Source organism: Cinclus cinclus, chromosome 11 (assembly GCF_963662255.1).
Source record: "Cinclus cinclus chromosome 11, bCinCin1.1, whole genome shotgun sequence".
NCBI classification, from domain to species: domain Eukaryota; kingdom Metazoa; phylum Chordata; class Aves; order Passeriformes; family Cinclidae; genus Cinclus; species Cinclus cinclus.
The window spans coordinates 8126630-8145648 of record NC_085056.1 but is presented as its reverse complement, the minus strand read 5'-3'; the positions used below and the strand labels follow the sequence as shown (position 1 = coordinate 8145648).

General features: G+C 51.0%; 2 protein-coding genes across 3 annotated transcripts in view; both read left to right on the top strand.

Annotated features, from left to right (window-relative positions):
* Positions 1 to 2775, top strand: part of NUP93 (nucleoporin 93) — a 71812-nt gene extending 69037 nt beyond the window's left edge. Inside the window, exon 21 of the mRNA XM_062499919.1 lies at positions 2641 to 2775. Coding sequence (XP_062355903.1) covers positions 2641 to 2751 — 111 coding nt within the window. The 3' untranslated portion in view covers positions 2752 to 2775. The remainder of the gene's footprint in view (positions 1 to 2640) is intronic.
* A 6081-nt stretch (positions 2776 to 8856) lies between these two features.
* SLC12A3 (solute carrier family 12 member 3) lies at positions 8857 to 17382 on the top strand. 2 transcript variants are annotated; one of them, XM_062499786.1, is made up of 26 exons: positions 8857 to 9150; positions 9409 to 9567; positions 9805 to 9880; positions 10011 to 10106; positions 10236 to 10375; positions 10573 to 10683; positions 10871 to 10982; positions 11234 to 11364; positions 11622 to 11706; positions 12061 to 12215; positions 12538 to 12645; positions 12878 to 13001; positions 13085 to 13186; positions 13281 to 13436; positions 13514 to 13613; positions 14037 to 14148; positions 14700 to 14840; positions 15027 to 15133; positions 15282 to 15364; positions 15545 to 15613; positions 15787 to 15888; positions 16049 to 16160; positions 16456 to 16542; positions 16633 to 16768; positions 16879 to 16946; positions 17241 to 17382. In XM_062499786.1, exons 1-26 carry the CDS (start codon positions 8857 to 8859, stop codon positions 17380 to 17382), a joined length of 3108 nt encoding a protein of 1035 aa, XP_062355770.1. The 2 variants fall into 2 exon arrangements, with proteins under 2 accessions (XP_062355770.1, XP_062355771.1); XM_062499787.1 differs by having other exon boundaries at positions 15545 to 15617; positions 15809 to 15888.
* The last annotated feature ends 1637 nt before the right edge of the window (positions 17383 to 19019 follow it).

The window sequence follows — 19019 nt, the reverse complement described above, 5'->3', positions numbered from 1 at the left end:
TGGGCACATGGAAGGTAGGAGAAGAATGGCTTTTAGCATGTGTTGCTCCTTTTTCTTACCCTGAAGACTTTCTTCCAAGACTGCAGGAGCAGGGAATTTAGTTTATTTCATTTGGGAGGCATCTCAGGCAATTTTAATGGTGTGAAGAAATGAGGGCATTACAGATGTGAGAAGAGAGGTGTTTCTTCAGCAAAATCTCATTCACCTGCACAGAGATGGCAGACATGAGCTTCAGCAGACTGTGGGTGACAGGAATTTGTTTCCTGAACTTCCCTGGGAGAAGGGCAGCTTTTCCATATTCTCTGGGGAAGCAAATTTACAGGGAAATCAGACCCTTTCAGAAGCTTTAACAGTCTTGGCACATTGCCCAGTAGACAGTACAAGTGAAAAATTACCTTTCCTTGAATAGGTCTTTGAAATCCCTGGCTTTCCTTTAGATCCATCAGAACAGGGAGATTCAGATCCCTCTGTTTATCAGAAGAAAAGATAGTTGCTGTTTGTAACACTGAGGGTTATTCTACATTTTGGGGAACAACGTCCCCCAGAGAGGAAATCAGAGCCCTTGAGTTTGCCCTCTGGTGCCAAGTACTGCTCTACCAACCACCCTGAGCAGGATCCTCTTGCTGTGGGTGGGACTTTGGCAGGAACAGCATGGACCTGGCAGCACAGGCAGGATGAAGAGGAGTAGTGCTGCTGGAGCCCCCCCTGAACTCAGTAATGCTCTCTGCTAAACATCTTCTGTCCCACTTTGGAGGTGGACTAGACTTTACTTAGAAAAAATGAAGTTTGGGGTTAGAGCTGGCACTTCTGCATTGTGTTTATTTCAGAATGAAATCACCCAAGCTGTGTTTTGAGTATTTTTTCTTTTATGTATATAATTAATTAATTTGGGAATGAGAGAACAAAGTCCTGTCCCACTTGGCTTGATCCATTTTCTCAGATTTCAGGCAGAGATTGCAGGGAGTCCAGCCTGCAGTGCTGGAAACCGTGGCTGCAGTGACAGCCCTGACCCAGATGCTGTGAGTGCATGACAGCAATGTCATAGACTCCTCACCCCAGTCAGGGGTGGTGAACTCCCTGGAGCAGCCCAAGGGCATTATCTTGGCAAAATTAGGTCATGAATGGAATGGAATTATTTTTATTTTAAATTATCTATGGTCTTACTTAAAATTGCAAGTAACTGTAATGTTCATGAAGTAATTACAGCCAATAGAACATCTAGACCTTCAGGCCGCTCTTAACCTCTGCAAACCTCTGTTTGTTCTTCCCAAAGTACTGTTTTTATTTTTAAAAATAGGCCAGCTCTGGTATCATTGCTGCTGTAAAGGTAAAGAGAACAGTAACTCACACACCATTCCTCAGCCCTTCTTAGTCATGGTGAGTTTTTGCCTCTTAGTACTTTACCCCAAAGTCAGATACCTTGACGTGCCTTTTTTTTTTTTTTTTAATCTGCCACCTGTTTTGACCTCCACTGAAAAGCAGCAGCTCAGATGTAATTACAAGGCCTCACTCTGTAACACATTTGGGAGCAGGCTGGGAGACTGTGACTGGAACAGAATAAATGATTTCCAGGCCACCTTGTCAAGTTGCCAGTCCACTGGTGGTAACTGACAGCTGGGGAGGGAAACTGTCCTGGGAGATGTTAGCAATTAGGTCAGTCCCAGATTTTCCATTTTCAGCCTCCAAAGCTTCTCTGTGGCTGTTTAATAACAGCCTAGTTTAACATCAACTTGAAAAAGGGGTGGAATTTGGCAAAAATGCCAAAGAGGCATCGGGGATGGTATTTATAACAATTCCCAAACATGCAATGGACTTCAGTCCCTTCTCAGATATCAGATTTACCATCTACATGCCAACAGCAACTTAAAAACCTTTGGCTTTCCCTGCAGTCTGTAGGTGAAAGCAGGATTTGAACAGTGGGATCTTCTAGTACAGTAATTTTGAGGTGCTTAAGCAGTCTGAACAGCTTTATACAAAGATTTGGGTTTTCTGTATTCTCTTAATTCCTACCAGTTATTGGAATGACTTTAATAACTGTTTTAACAAATTAAACAAATTATTCCTGAATTCCTTCAGCTGTTCTGTGGTCTTCTGGTGTGCAAGAAGGGGTTTGGTTGCTTTGGACAAACTGAGTGGGCTTGGTGCCTCTGCTGTCATTGTGTTATTGGCAGGAAGAGCTTTTGAGGAGATTGTTATGTTGCAGGTGATGCTGGAGATCTCCAGGTTTGTGTGGCATCTCTGATTTGTTTCTAGTGCTTCTGCTTTGAGAACATTAATGCTGCATTTCAACAGATCAGCTTTGTTTTGCAAGGTGGGAAAGGAATCCTGTTGCCCTGGGAAAGCCCACTTCATGCAGAAATTACAAGATTGCTGCTGTACAGCAATGACCCACATTGCTGAAAATGTTTTTTCTTAGGTGTTTTCAAATAAATGGGATTATTTTTTTTAAGCAGAAGGGTAACTTGACATGCTTTTAATGGTTGGAAAAGGGAATAATTGGATTCTCTTCAAAATGCAGAGACCCCTTTTCCAGAAAGCAGCTCTGAGGAATATAGATTACATGTGCTCATTTGAAGAGTATTGTATCATTGTATTATTTTTAATACTAAAGTAACCATACTTTGTTTTTCTGTTTTTTAGCAACTTCAGTCTCAAGCTCGTGCACTGATAATGTTTGCTGGGATGATCCCATACAGAACATCGGGAGACACGAACGCAAGACTGGTGCAAATGGAGATTCTTATGAATTAGCAGAGCAGCTTTGGCTGGGGTTGCAGCAGCCTGTGCCTGTCTTTAGTACGTTCAGAGGGCCCATGGGACCAGTGTCATTTTGTATTCTGTATTTTTGTTGACGGAAATAAATTTCTTTGGTTTTGATATTTGTTTTTGACATTTTCATTTTCACTGATTCTTGTGTTTTTATGTTTTTTATTAACTTTATTTTCAATTGGTTTGCATTTAGAAATTTATTCTTAATTAGTTATAGGCTATGCAGAAAAAGAAGTCCTAGCTCTGCAGTAGGGACACAAATATGGACTTTTATATCAGAAGAAGTAACGGAGAAGAAAACTTTGATTTATTGCTTAATGAACTTACAGCAGAGAAACTTTAGGGGGTTTTGAATGCATGTTAAGTGTTGAGAATGTCTCTGATGCCCCACCCACTCCTGTGACACGCTGCCATCAGTCCATCCTTGTCTCGTGTGGCACATGTGCTGCTGCAGTGCTGGTGAGCTCTGTGTGCTGCACACACCCCTCTGTGCTGAACCAGGCATTCACAGCCCTGCAGCTCTGCTGAAGCTTTTGCAGGAATAGCTGGGTTGGAAACAAGTATCTTTTGGTAGGAGAGTTTGTGTGTGACACCCGAGTTTTCAGTCAGCTGCATTCCAAGTGGACCCCTGTGGAGTTCATCAGCAGTGAGGAAGTTGAATCAGGGAGGCCCAGGTGTGTGGTTGTGTTGGGTGTGGGTAGATATTACTGTTGGTTTAGCAAGGAAACCTGAGCCCTACAAAAGCAAGGGGCTTTAAAAATGCTTGCCTTCAGATGTTCTGAGCTACAATTAAATAGGTGCATGTTATAGTATAAGCTTTTAATTTTAAACATAACTGTCTGTCTTTGAAAAAAAAATGGGAGGAATGTTGGTGGTTACTCTTGCTGCTCCCCTGCTGCTGTCTCACCCTCTTGTTTTACTGGGATATGAAAACATGGGGAGTTTGGAATGCAGACCAGGCAGCAAAATGTAGGGGCTGATTTCAGTCTTTGTATGTTAATAGCTGTCATGGGAGAGAATTCATCTCCATTTTGCAATGTCTTTATTTACTGGGATGGAGAAATATCTGACTGACATGATGACAATTTTACTTTTTTTCACCAGAAGTGTCGTAGCATAAGTTTGTCCACCTTTTGGACAGGAAGCAAAGGGCTTGCCAGCCATCCCAGTCCATGTCTCTCAGCATTAGCAAACCAGCTGCTGGGTTCTCAGAGAATAGAGCTAGGGATTGTGTACAGCACAGAGTGCTCCTGTAGCATGGCCAGGATTGTCCCAGCTGAAGGCTGAGAGACACCTGGACAGCACCCTGCAAGTTAAGGGGAGTTGGTGAGTTACTAAGTAGTTATTTGGGAGTTGGGACTGTGGGGTAGAATTGTTTAACAAACTTGCCAACAGGTGAGTGTGGAAAGCTGTATTGGCTATTAAAGTTTCTGGCATATTTGTGTGGAAATGCTTCTTGGCATATGTCAGGTAAGAATTGATCCCATTCCCTAGAGAACAGGCACCTTCCCTGTTGTTGGTGGACAGTTGTGGTGGGGCCAGGGCTGCCCCACATGCAGTCCTGCAGGATGATCCTGCTCCTGTGTTTTTCTTGCTGGTGTGATTCAGCCCCTGTCCCTGAGTTAGTCCCGGAATCAAACCACCTCCCATACAGAGTGCCTGGCAAGTCTGCACCTGTCCTCAGGCAACCACTGACCTGAGCAAGAGAGGGACAATGTTTGCTGGGGTCTGGGAAGGGTGAGGGCCACCTTCCCTGCTGTACTTCCTGCTCCCTGGTCTGCCATTCATGCAGGGACAGAAATCCTTTGGGTCTCAGCTCTCAGTGCTGCCATTTCAGGACTTCTTTTGTCTCTTGCCCATCTCTCCTGCTCAGGAGAGTTATTGTGCTGCCTCACTGGCTTGTTTTGATGTCCAGTGTTGAACCTGGGGACCTTCTATAAGCAGTACAATACCCTTTCTTCATCTGCCCTTCGAGGAGGCTATAGCGGGTGTTTTCTGGTGCTTCTCAGCTTTCTTGGGTGTTAGTAAAAGGGAAAGTTGATGCCTCTATATAGTTTGTTCTCTTTGTGCCCAGTGGTTGTGACTCCAGCCTTTGGTCACTTTGTAAGCTAATTGGAAACTGAATTATTTCATTCTTTCAAAATCCAAGATAATCCTTCTGTGATGAACAGATGGGAAATAAACCCCAGGGAGTCCAAGTCCTGAGACTAATCCTGAAAAGGTAAGACCAGCCCCATTTCAGTCAAGATAAGAGACTGTGGGTATAACACAAAATGCCACAGATATTTGGAGTTAATTTATTAGTTGTTGATTGCCCTGTGATTTCTTCTTAGGTTTGTGCAGGTGGTGAATATTACATCCCATCCATCTTCCCACATTCCCCAGTGTGGCAGGTTCCAGCTCAGTGCCTGAGCCTGACTCCTCTGCATGACATCAAGGGCTTTGCTGCTTTGAGATAGATGCTGATGCACATACTGGTGCTTTGCTGAAAGGCACCCCCATGATTTTCCACATGTTCCTGTTTTCCCTCCACCTCATGTTCATTCTGCTGGAGAGAACAACCAACTTCTGCTCCCTCAAGTTTTGCATCATCACGCTCTGACTTTGCTAATTTACAAGCTGAGCCTTTTCTAAATAGCCTATGAGCTGGAAGGGTTTCTTTGGGGTGTCACTAATCTCATACCTTGTGTTTGGTATAGCCTGTTCAAAGGTGGGTTCACCATACACTCCCTTTACGACTGGGAGTAGTGCACAGTGTGCAGCAGAGCCAGGGATGTTCATCTGAGCTGAATTCATTTTGAGTAAAAACTGGCAAATCTTCTCTAAGTCAGTGGAGCTCTACTCTTTATACACAAAGCAAGAACAAATTAAGTTTAGGATAATTCTATCTGCTTTTTCCTACTGTGAGACTAATCCCTGGCATTAAAGATCCTCCAGGTAGGTGAGGTGAACTGAAGGGTAACTCATGGGTTTGAGTTAAATACAGCTGAAGCTTGTGTTGCTGCAGGAGATTAGAGGAAAAAGTTAAAGGTGTTTGCTGTGAGAGTGTGTGACAGTCTTGTTCTGGTGTAGAAGCAAGAGAGGCAGGCAGTCTCCAGGTCTGTCCCCTGCAGGTTGTGTGTTCTGTGGTTCTGAAACATCCTCACATGCTGCAGTACCAGCACAGCAGCTCCTAAAGCTTCATGCTGCACCTCATCCGAGGACCAAGGGCTGAGTGATGTGGTCTGGATTTACAGGAGAGTTGCAGGGAAATCTAGAAATATTCACTGTAAACTTCTGCTTTATGTTACCTGTCCAGTAAGGAAAAAATTAGTTAAAGTTCTGTCCAGGGTTAACCTGGTAAGAACTATACTGAGCTAAGGGAAGACCGTCAGCTTCTGTGGAAACTGGCACTGCTGAAATCTGCTTCAAGGGCCTCCTATAAACACTCAGAAAGCTGGTGTCAGTGAGTCCTGTCTTCTGTGAGGTTTTTCTAGTCCAGACAAAAAAAAAAATCATTCTTTTAAGAACTTTCACCATTTTAAGTATTTTAACTGCTACCCCAGAATATGCTGGTCATAGTCAGGGTACTGCCTATAAGTTACATTCCTACTCCTCTGCCTTGGATTTCCCTGCTGAATGCAGATTCTGCATCTCAGTCTGATTTTTTTGTTACGTTTTCCAGACCCTCTGGCTGGAGTAGACCTGCTAAATGAGGTGGTTTCTCTGTTCACCATTTCCTACTACTACTGCATTTGTCTAAGATACTGCTTGGACCTTGTTCCTCACAGGAGCTGAAGGAATTGTGCTCAGAAAAAGTGAATTCAGTTAACTTATTTTGGTTTTTACTATCCCAATTCTTGTCACTCCAGTCTCTCAAAGAAGTAAAATGTTTTCCTTCCAGCCTGGAAGAAGTAAGGGGATATTGTTAATTCTAGTTTTGTGTTCCTGGGGTGGAACAGCACTCAAATAATGCCTCTGTTCATGTCCCTGTGCCAGCATTTTTGTCCTCTTTGTCTCTGGGTTTGAAGTTGGAAGGATGGAAATGGTGGTCTGGAAGAGATGTGAGATGAGCTCTGTGTTCCCATTAGGCAAGGTTACTGGCAGCTGGCTGAATAACCATCTCTTTTTCTCTTCCCAGGCTTCCTTTGCTGTGGTGGTGAGAAATCGAGTCTGCTCTGCATGGTGGGTTTGCAGTGCTGAGCCCCTGCATCGTTCCTGTGTCACTCGGGGCGGTAGGTTCCCTGAAACAGGTCAATTAAAGCCTCATTAAAGCCTGTTGGAATATAACACTTTGGCAGCCTGTAAAAGATGCTGTGTAATGCACTGCGCCGTTCTCTGCTTAACTCGATTTTGGGTTCATTTGATGCATTTAATATCCAGAACAAACTGGGGGATCGGCTGGAAGTGAGGGAAAGCCCTGCAGAAACAACTTGGCACCTCTTGACTGTGAGTGGAGGGGCTGGAGGGAGGTGCTGCAGAGCTCCGCTCCCTGCCCGCAGCTCCCAGCGCCGCTCAGCCCGGTATTGTTGCTGCAGCTGGTGTTGTGAATCAGGCCGACGACAAGCGCTTCCTACAATCCGGCTATTTCACTACACCAGGGTTGCATCATACCACTCGCTTCGCTCTTCGCCCGCCTCTGGAGCCCTCCTGTCTCTTCTGGAGCATCTCTGACCGCGCTGTGTTTAACAGAGACACCCCCCCCCCCCCCCCCCCAACTTCAGAGACTGATTTGTGGTGTTTTGGGCAAATCAGCGGTTTTGATGAAACAATGAGGTTCTAAAATAAAGCAAATTCTGCTGGGTGCGAGTCTGCTGGTGCGTCTGTTGTGGGAGGAAGCTGGTGTCCACTTTGTGGAGGGTGTTGGGTGAGGCTCTTTGCTCGTCCCCGCTCCTCCGTGCTGCGAGGGCTGAGTGTGGATGCGCAGACCAGGCTGCCTGCCCTCAGCTTCCCAGGTAAGCAGCTGTGCAGGGCTTGGGTGATCGCGGCCGTCTGTCCTCACACAAACGAGGGGGCTGGAGCAAGTCCTCAAAAATCAGGTCAAAATTTGTCTGCGAATGCAAAGATAGCCAGAGGCAGTGGAGCAGGCAGGTCCAATTTTCCATTAACTTGCAAAGCCACACGGAGCTGAAATTCCAATGGGCTGCCCTCGAATTTTATTGCTGGCCTTGTTTGCTGTCTTTGCTGATCTTATCTGTAACTGCTTTCGTGGCACATGTGACAGGGGCTGCAGGGGTGTAACAGGAGCCCATCCCTCCCCCTGTCCTCACCTGCTGTGGCTGTGCGCTGTGGGCTGCTTCAGCTAGTGTTTTGTGTGATGGCAGCGAGGGTTTAAGTGAGGGTTTATTAACTTAGGGATGGCACTGGGGGTAATTCTGAGCCCTGAGTGCTCAGTGGTACCCTGGGTTGGGAGGAGAAGAGGGCTGTGGGACCATGGGTATCTCTGCTGCCTGGTACTGAGAGCTGTCAGCTCCCAGCCCTGGACAAGCGCAGACAGTCTTACACTGGTCTGTGCACCCTGGCTTCTCCAGCCCCTGGAATCCAAGTCCCAGCAGGGGCATCCCTCAGATCCCTTGATTTCACGTTCCCTCCTTCCCCTGGTTTCACTGTGAGATAAAGGTGCCATTCCCCTCCCCACATCCGGCCCAGCTCAGTGCCACAGGCAGCACCCTGGAGACCAGCCAAGATGATTTACGAGATCTGACGGGTCTGGGGCAGTATCCGAGGGAAGGGTGAGGGTGCGTGGGAGTCTTGCTCCGTTTTTCCATAATAAATCCCTGTGGGAACTGAATGTTCCTGGGTTGGGGCTGGAGGCAAACTCAGCGCTGCATTTCTCTGCTGATCTGTCCTTGGGACTTAATCTCAAATCTGTTATCGCTGCCCCCATCGAGTGCTGGGAGGCAGTGATGCCCATTATGGTAGTTTTGGTATCCCTTCCAGCTATTTTTTTCTCCCCTGACCAGCTTGGGGTGGTTCAGACTGATTCCTTTCCTCTATTAGCATCAGTAGTGGGTGTGTGCTGGTCACCTCACTCCGGTTTTGCGGTGTATAAAGCTGGCGAGCCCCTCTCCACCCTGTCCCCACCTGGCTGGTTCCTGGGCAAGGGCAATGGCTGAGCTGCCCATCCCAGATCTGCCCCCGGCCCGCTGCAGCGGCCGCTTCACCATCAGCACCCTCCTGGGCATAGAGGAGGGGGGCCGGGGTCCCTACACGCCCACCGAGGGGTCCAGCTGTGACAGCGCCCAGCCCACCCACCTGTCCAGCAGCACCCTCTGCAGCAGGACCTTTGGCTACAACACGGTGGATGTGGTGCCAGCCTACGAGCACTATGCCAACAGCAAGGGGGTGGGTGACCCCAGGAAGGGCAGGCCTTCACTGGCTGACCTGCATTCCATCCTCAAGGTAATGGGGGCTTTGCTGTACCCATAGCATCTCCGGCATCCCCTGGCCATGCTGCTGGTCCCTGCAATGTGTCTGTGGTGGGTCACAGTCTTCTGCCTCTGTTGCTGTAAATGGTGTTGTGCTGACTGCACATCCCCAAGAAGGCCCTGGGAGAAGCCAGAGAATCCAGCTTTTTCCAGCTGTGTGCTCCACCAGAGCACTGCTTCCAGGAATAGCTGCCTGAAGTCCACCCTCACCTGTCCTCCCCTCGTCCCACAGCCTGACCCGGGCCACCTTCGCACGCCAGTGTCTGACCTGCAGCAGAGCAATGGCCTGCCGGAGGCTGGGCCGGAGGCCGGGCTGGAGGAGGCAGAAGGGGAGCCAGGCAGAGACTCCGTGCCAGAACCTGTCCGCTTTGGATGGGTGAAGGGCGTCATGGTGAGTGTGACCCATCCCCCACAGAGCATCCTCCTGCCCTCCTACCCCATAAGCATTTTACCCTTGTTGCATCTTTTTTCCCCCCTGATGTCCGTGTTTTTGTAAGCACGTGTGCTCTGAGCAATTCCCTGCCCTCCTCGGTGGGGTGGTTTTCTCTGAGGAGCAGCAGAGCTGGCATGGTTTGGCCATCCCCAGGTGTCAGTGCCCTGATGGCCAGTTCCCCTCTGTCCCCCCCAGATTCGCTGCATGCTGAACATCTGGGGAGTTATCCTCTACTTGCGCTTGCCCTGGATCACTGCCCAGGCAGGAATCGGTGGGTGCTGCGGTTCACCGTGGGCTGGACGGTGGCACTGGGCCCATCATCACCCCAACAGCTGCGGGGTGGTGAGACTCCTAGGGAAGGCTGGGGGACACAGGAGTGAAGTAATGCCCTTTCCCCACAGCCCTAACATGGCTCATCATCCTCATGTCCGTGACAGTGACCACTATAACTGGCTTGTCCATCTCTGCCATATCCACCAATGGCAAAGTGAAGTCAGGTAGTTGTGTTCCCTCCCAGCTACTCCAGGGGTCTCTTTATCCTGGGGCTGCCCCATGGATGTGAACTCCTAGTATGGGCTGTGAGGTGTGGGGGAAGCAGTAATGCCATGAGGTGTTCCCTGCTTCAGGAGGCACCTACTTCCTCATCTCACGGAGCCTTGGGCCGGAGCTGGGTGGCTCCATCGGGCTGATCTTTGCCTTTGCAAATGCCGTGGCTGTGGCCATGCACACAGTGGGCTTTGCTGAAACTGTCCGGGACCTGCTGCAGGTAGGAAAACAGCTCTGTGTCCTCTGAGTCCCAATGCCCCCACTACCCTCCATCCCCACCTTCTCCTTGCATAACCTGTATTGGTTATCAATATTTGTGTTATCGTTGGACCATTGGCTGCTAAAACTCACGGGAAAAACAGTGGTTTGGTAAGGAAGAGGGTTATTTCCATGTTGTGAATAGCTCCCCTTCCCCAGGAGCACAATTCCCTCATCGTGGACCCCACCAATGACATCCGAATCATTGGGGTCATCACTGTGACGGTGCTGCTGGGCATCTCCCTGGCTGGCATGGAATGGGAGGCCAAGGTAACCCTCACTCCTGCTCACATTTTTCTTCTGGGCTGATGAGAGCTGTCCCTGCTGCCCCCTGGGCATCTGAGGAGCAGAGGATGCTTGTAGCTCCCCAAAAGTGGGCATATGTTTCTCCTGATGCATTCTTCCCTTTCCATGCTCAAATGCTCAATCCTTCAGCTGGTTCTTTTTGGTTTGGCAGGCACAGATACTGTTCTTCCTGGTCATCTTAGTTTCCTTTATTAACTACCTGGTGGGGACAGTGATCCCAGCCACTGCTGAGAAGCAAGCAAAGGGCTTCTTTAGCTACCGAGGTGGGTCCACCACAGGCTGGGGTTGCACTCAGCAGGTCCAAGTGTATCTCTAGAGCCCCTCTCTTTGCTGCAGTTGGGGGAGATGTTTGCTACAGAAAGGTGTCCCTTGCTGAGACGTCATTAAAAGCAAAGTGTCCCCTCCCATGGGGTCCCTGCCATCAGCACTATGCTCCCAGCCAGTGCTGAGGTGCTTTAGCCAGGCAAAAAGTAGCCAAGAGGCCCCAAATGCTTCTCCTCTGCTTCCTCCCCAGCTGATATCTTTGCTCAGAACTTTGTGCCCAACTGGCGTGGACCTGAGGGCTCCTTCTTTGGCTTGTTTTCCATTTTCTTCCCATCAGCAACTGGCATCCTGGCTGGGGCCAACATTTCGGGTGACCTGAAGGTGGGTTGTGACTGTTGCTGCCTGTACCAGAGTTTCTTAGAGCTCAGGCCGTATTTTCCCTGGGGTTTTAATTTTGATCCAATCATTAGACTTAGTTTTATTTCTTCTGGAAACTTTGGGCTCAGCCAGGAGATGCTCTGTGGCTTTGTGATACAGTGAATTAAAATTCCTCATGTACAGCAGCCACAAATAAATTGCTTGCATTAGCACTTCTGCGGGAAAGCTGTCTTATAAATCTCTGCAACTCACTTGGGCAGGATCCTGCCGTGGCCATTCCCAAGGGCACCTTGATGGCCATTTTCTGGACCACTGTGTCATACCTGGTGCTTTCTGCTACCATTGGTAAGCAGCATGTCCTCAGGTGCAATGGGTGAGGGGCTGGGTGGCTGGGCTGGCCCCCACCCAAAATGGGTGGCCTGGGTGGATGCAGGTGTGTAGGAGCCAGGAGCAAGCTGTGACACTGGCACTGATATCCTGGTGTGAATTCCACAGGTGCCAGACCTTGTTCCTACCCCCATGTAGGGCAAAGTCATCCTGGGTGGGCAGTGGAGCTCATGGCATTGCTCAAAGCCATCGTGCAGTGGGGCAGCCTTATGGCAGGGAATGGGAGTTGTCACAGGAAACAGGACGTGGTGCTGGGCTTCATGAAACCGTGGAGAGGTGCCAGCCCTGCTCTAGCCCTGTGTGTCCCCCCAGGTGCCTGTGTGGTCCGAGATGCCTCAGGTAGCCTGAATGACAGCGTGGCCGTGGGCTCTCCGGGCTGTGAGGGACTGGCCTGCAGCTTTGGTTGGAACTTCACTGCCTGCACCCAACAGCAGAGCTGCCGATATGGGCTCAGCAACTACTACCAGGTACTGCCCAGAACTATGAGCAACACCTGTTCCTGCTCCTGGCCAGGTTTGTGTTGCAATGGATGGCTTTCCCAGGGCAGCTGCATGCCTGGCACATCCCTGCCATCCTGGGGGCACCCATGCTCTTGAAACAGGCATGTTTAAACAGGAAGGCACCAAAAGCCCAGGGAGTGGGCTTTTGGATGTGGCTGGACTTTGCTGTCTGGATAATGTTAAAGGAAATGCAGAAGGATGGGGCCTGGGGCTGGAAATACGTCAGGGTTGGGGTGGAGGTTGGTGCACCAGGGACGCTGGGGTTCCTGATCCCCTGGTTTTCATGCAGAGCATGAGCATGGTGTCTGGATTTGGCCCCCTCATTACAGCAGGGATCTTTGGTGCTACCCTCTCCTCAGCATTGGCCTGCCTTGTCTCAGCCCCCAAAGTCTTCCAGGTGAGGGGGTGGTGTCTGCACACTCCAGCTCCTCCCCCTGAGCTCAGCAGTGGGTGATGCCCCTTGGTGCAGGGCTTTGCATCCCTGAGCAGCCCTGGGGCAAGGATGCTGCTGTCAACACAGGGCATGTGTCCAGTTCGGCCCTTGCTCTTATGGATGCAGGAGCCCCCATGGCACTGCCAGCCCATGTCCCTGGCAAAGCCTGCTGTCCCCACTGCATCTCTCCTTGCAGTGTCTCTGCAAGGACCAGCTCTATCCTCTCATCGGCTTCTTCGGGAAGGGCTATGGGAGGAACAGCGAGCCCATCCGTGGCTACATGCTCACCTATGTCATTGCTGTTGGCTTTATCCTCATTGGTAGGTGCTTGCTGCCCCAGTACCTTCCAGCAGGGTGGCTCAGTCCCCACTGCTGATGTCTCACTGTCTTCCTCCTCCCACAGCTGAGCTCAATGCCATCGCCCCCATCATCTCTAACTTCTTCCTCTGCTCCTACGCCCTCATCAACTTCAGCTGCTTCCACGCCTCCATCACCAACTCTCCAGGTGGGCTGTGCCATGCCAGGCCGTGCCCTGCAGCGGCCGGCTCCGCGTGCGGCTCCCCGTCCCGGCAGCGGCCGCTGTGTGTGTTTGCGTGCAGGCTGGCGACCCTCCTTTCGGTATTACAGCAAGTGGGCTGCGCTCTTTGGAGCAGCTGTCTCAGTGGTGATCATGTTCCTGCTGACCTGGTGGGCAGCCCTCATTGCCTTCGGCATCGTCATCTTCCTCCTGGGATATGTTCTCTACAAAAAGCCAGGTGGGTGGTGATAACCTGGCATTGGTGATGCCCCAAAAGGTGTCTGGCCCTGTTGTTAATCCATCTTCCCCATGCAGATGTCAACTGGGGCTCCTCCATGCAAGCCAGCTCCTACAATATGGCCCTCAGCTACTCAGTGGGGCTGAGTGAAGTGGATGAGCACATCAAGAACTACAGGCAAGGGCAGCTCACTGCAGTGCTGGGCACCAAGGGAGGGGGATGAAGAGCCAGCCTCTGGTAAACCCAGGGAGGCTTCATGCCCATGGCCACAACCTCACCAGCACCCTCAGTAAACAAGAGCTACAGCAAAATACATGTGTCTCCAAAATCCCATATCTGTGCCAGGTAAGGTAGAAAACTGGGCAAACTCTGCCTTCCCTGACATGGACAGACCAGGCAGTCACAGACACATTGGTCTCATGTGATACAAAAAGACCAAAGAGTGAGCCTGGACCCTCAGGCCACATAATGTTTTCTCATTCTACAGATGCTCCCTGGAGTTGCCACTGGCCGAGTATGGGAGAAGACACATGGCTCATTCCAAAGAGGCTGGATTTCTCCAAAGTATCATTCCTCACTCTCTTTTTCCCCTGCCTGCAGACCGCAGTGCCTGGTGCTGACTGGCCCACCCAACTTCCGCCCAGCACTGGTGGATTTTGTGGGGACCTTCACCAAGAACCTCAGCCTGATGCTCTGCGGCAACGTGCTGATTGTGAGTCTCCTGCGGAAGCTGGTTGGTTCCTTGTCCTGGAGCCTCTGGCCACTGGTGGGTGGTGGGCTGGGAAATCCAGTTGTATCCTGAGAAGCTCACAGGGTGGAGATTGAAATGTGTCTGCTTGTGTGCTGCTGGATGATGAAATGTGTCAACTGGAAGCCTCTCTGAGTTAAGCAATATTGGTGAAGCATCAGGATGTCCCTGTGGGCTTATAGCTTCCCTTTGCCAATTAATTGTGGAAGATTTGGAAGGATGAAGTAATTGCTCAGAGGGCATGGGGGTTCTGTAGCCCTGAAGTCTCCAGAGCAATTGGGTGCAGTAAGAACCAGCTCATCTACACCCACAGGACTGCTGGGATTGTGGACGCTGGCTGTCAGCTCCCTGGATTCCCTGGTTTTCTTGGCTGTGACTGCAACCTCCCACGGGTGGGGTGCAGTGGTTATATTCACCTCTTGCCAATGATTTGGGAAGAGAGGAGCTAGAAGTCCTTGGTGGCAAGACACCACCCCCTGGAAGGGGCTGCCTGAGCTCCTGCCCGTTTCCTGCAGGGACCACGGAAGCAGAAGATGCCAGAGTCCCGGCTGATGGCAGATGGCCATACTAAGTGGCTAACGAAGAGGAAGATCAAGGCTTTCTACACAGATGTGGTGGCTGAGGATTTGAGAAGTGGTGTCCAAATGCTCATGCAGGTACAGCCACCATTGGCCTTCCAGCAGCAGGGTGCCTGCCTCCTCTTTGTCACAGCCTGGGGGAGCTCTGACCACCCTCAACGATCTCCAGGCACCCCCTTTGTGTTGTTCCCCCATGGAGTGGACTGACACCACCTGTGTCCGTCTGTCCCTGCAGAGGGTTCTCATGGGGCAATCTATCCATAGGCTGCTGGCCTCGGGAAGATGAGACCTAACATCTTAGTGCTGGGCTACAAGAGGAACTGGCGGACAGCATCTCCACAGAGCCTGGAGGACTACGTGGGCATCCTGCAGTATGGCCACACTGGCTCCTCTGCCTCTTGGGGACACTGGCACCTGGTGTTGGCCCCGCAGTCGCTGACGGCTGCAGCCACGGGTGCAGGGTCCAGCTGGGCTGAGAGTGCCACCCCCCATTAACTGCCTTCTCCTCCCTCCTTCCAGCGATGCTTTTGATTTCAAGTACGGTGTGTGCTTGATGCGGATGAAGGAAGGGCTGAATGTTTCCCAAGTGCTGCAGGCACATGGTGAGTGGTTTTGGGTGGCTAGGGATGCACAAAGACATGGAGCTGTGGGATGTGCCAGCCAGCACCCTGTCCCCAGACAAAGGTCACAGTCCTGGCAGGACATCACTCCTGTGCTGGGATCAAAGGGGATGGGGACAGAGGCACTGCTGTGCTGCCCTTGCTCTTCTCCTCCCTCCTCAGTTAACCCCACGTTTGAGGCAGCAGAGCACCCCAAGAATGGCACTGGTAGCAAAGCAGCCCCAGGCACAGGTACGTTGGCTTGTGACCGTCCAGAGCAGCCCCAGCTCTGAGGAAAATTTTGCAGGCAGGGTGAGGGTTTCAAGCCCTGATGGGGAGCAGAGATGGGAGCAGGAGGAAGTGATGCCTTTAACCTGTGGCCAGTGGTGCCCTCTGCTGATACCAGGACCCTCTTGTCCCAGCAGTGGACCCCACCACCTTGGCCAGTGAGCAGCAGGCAAGCACCATCTTCCAGAGCGAGCAGGGCAAGAAGACTATTGACATTTACTGGCTCTTTGATGATGGAGGTAACCCTCATCTTCCATCTGTCCAGATAATGTGAGCCCAGAACCTCCATTACGGTGCCCAGGAGGCCTCAGTCCCTGCCAAATGCGGCCAGGGCATCCAGGCCAGACCTGGTGAGCCTGGGGGTCACTGCTGCATCTCCCACTGGGTGTTCTCGGACAGGTCTCACGCTGCTCATCCCCTACCTCCTGGGGCGCAAAAAGCGGTGGGGAAAGTGCAAAATCCGTGTGTTTGTCGGCGGGCAGATCAACAGGATGGATGAGGAGAGGAAGGCGTAAGCGCTGGCAGCCACTGCACCTCTTAGCCAGTTGGCCACTGCCACTGTCCCATGGGTGGTGACACAAGCTGCTTCCCATCCTGCTGAGCCCTTACAGCTTTGCCATAATGGGATCTGTGAGCTTTGACCTGGCTGCTTTGCCTCATTTCTCTGGAAATCAACGTGGCTGCAGAGTGGGAAAATCCAACGTGCAAACTGATGCCAGCAGCAGGGTTTTCTGCTGTGGCAGGTCCCTGTCAGAGCTACTATTCCCTGCTAACTCTGGGAAAATGTGTTCTTTTCCCTCTATTAGGATTGTTTCTCTGCTGAGCAAGTTCCGCCTCGGCTTTCATGAAGTCCACATCCTCCCCGACATCAACCAGAAACCCCGACCAGAGCAGTAACCACCCCCCTCCCCTTCCCTGTGCCCCACCAGCACCCTCAAACCTGCCCAGATCCTCTTCCTCAGCACTGTCTGCTTCTGTTGCAGCATCAAGAGGTTTGATGAACTCATCGCTCCCTTCAGGCTGAACGATGGCTTCAAAGATGAGGCCACAGTGAATGAGATGAGACAGGGCTGTCCCTGGAAGATTTCTGATGAGGAGGCTGATAAAAACAGAGCCAAGGTAGAACCAGTGCTGGGGGAGCTCCTGCAAAGGATCCCCTGCTTTTTAGACAAAATTCAGTCTTTCTGGAAACCATTGTTTTGTGTTTCTCAATGCTCTTTGGTCCACAGTCACTCCGACAAGTGAGGCTGAATGAGATTTTGCTGGATTACTCACGGGATGCAGCACTCATAGCCATGTAGGTGCCAGGAATGCCCTCACACCCATTTCTTGCCCTATTGGAATGGTCCCTCTGGATGTTCACCCACTCCCTGAGTAGGGAGATCCTGCACAGACACCCTAATGCTGGGGTGAGACAGTGCTGCACCACAGGGAAAATCCCTTGGAAGACACCAAGGACTCCAGCCTGGGTGCTGTCGGGTGGGAGGATGGGGTGTTGCCCCTTTTGAGGGAAATAATCTGCAATTGACTGAGAGAGGGGTTGTGGCAGGGCTCTGTGCCTCCCTGCCTCATGCCCCTTGCTGTGCTGCAGCACTCCACCCATCGGCAGGAAGGGCCGCTGCCCCAGCTCCCTCTACATGGCCTGGCTCGAGACCCTCTCACAGGACCTGAGACCCCCCATCATCCTCATACGAGGAAACCAAGAGAACGTGTTGACCTTTTACTGCCAATAAAACCTCCTAGATCCCCGATGACTTGGTATGTGAATTTTTCAGGCCGGTTTTGATCATGGAGCACACTCCTCTGGGAGTCTGGGGGACCAGTGAAGGCATGGTGGTTACCAGCCCTCTGGAACTGCCCACCAGGCACAGCTGCCACCCTCTTACAAACACTTGTTTGGCCCATCTCAGGCTCTATAGTTTGTATATCAATAAACAGCAATGCCAGCCCTGCAGTGCAGGTGCTGCTCTGGCCTGGGGCTAGCCAGAGCTAGGCACGGGAGTTGTGGGGTCCTGCACCTGCATGCCCAGGAGCACCCAAGTGCTGTGCAGGGACTCAGCTCTGGCCCCAGCAAAGCCTCTGGCTCAGGGTGGAACAGCCCCAGGAGCTGGGAGCAGGTTAGCACCAAGCCTAGGGACTGCAGGGCCCCAGCATGTCCCCTCAGGGACAGGGACAACAGCTACGCCTGTTCCAAACAACTGAGCAGCAGTGTGCTGTGACCTCAGACTGTGGGGCCTGGCTGCAGATGCAGGTCCGGCTCCTAATAGAGACAACATTTACCACCAGAACCAGGACATTTTTGGTAGAGATGGCCCCAAGCAAAGCAGGAGTGCAGCTCATTTTCAAAAGCACAGACCAGGTCCCCTTGTCATGCTGCAGAAGAAACACACACTCATTTACCTCAAGAGTTACAGAATTTACTGATAATCACCACCAGAATTAGGAGTGTCAGTAGAAAAATAAAACATACAGGATTTTCAATCATATAAAGATTTGTTCACAACAGCTGCAGCTGTGAGCGAGAGAAAACCAGGTGGGAGCAGCAGGATGTCACACACAGGGAGCAGGGCCACACGTCCTGGCATAAGCAGGTGTTCCTCCAGGGCAGGTAGCTTCTCCAGAAGGTGTTTCCTTAACCAGGCACACTGGCTGGGCTCCCCAGCAGAGGCTCACAGCACTGCCCAGCCCAGGACACCTCAGTGTTGATGTTTTTGCTGGCTCTTTGCAGTTTTTGGCAAGTTTAACTGAGCAAAGTATACCATTACCTGATGAAAACTGAAGGGACTCCTCCACCTGTCTCACTTGGAATAAAGGAATGGAAAGGGATGGCCAAACCAATGAGGGCAGAAAACTGCCACCAGTGCTTCAGCTGCCATCTGGTGTTTCAACTCAAGGTTACTCCTCCTTTCTGTTTAGCTCTGGTTTATCTGGAGAGGGAGGTTGACAGCAGCAGCCAGTGGAGTGGAGGATGCTCTGTGAGTACCAAGGTGACACAAAGAACTTGCCTCCTGTGCTAATGTGTCAAGACCAATCAGCTGACTGTTCAGCTTTTATGCAAGAATTCCTGGAAAATTTCACAGCATCCAGGCATAGAGAGACATGGCCAGCTCCAAACATTCCAAACAGGGTCAAGCTGCCAACTCTTCAAGTAAACCAGAACCCCCTCAGAACAGACTCTAGGAGATCCCAAGAGATAGAAACTGGAGGTTTTCAGTTTACCCAGCATTGAGTGACTTTACCAAACAATTTTTCACTTGTTTTGAGCTAGCAGCCCCATTTATGTCCTGCCTCTCTTCCTGCAAGGAAACCTCTTCATGCTGTAGCATGGGGCACAGGGATAAAGTGCTTTCTCAGTTACAATCAGCTTAAT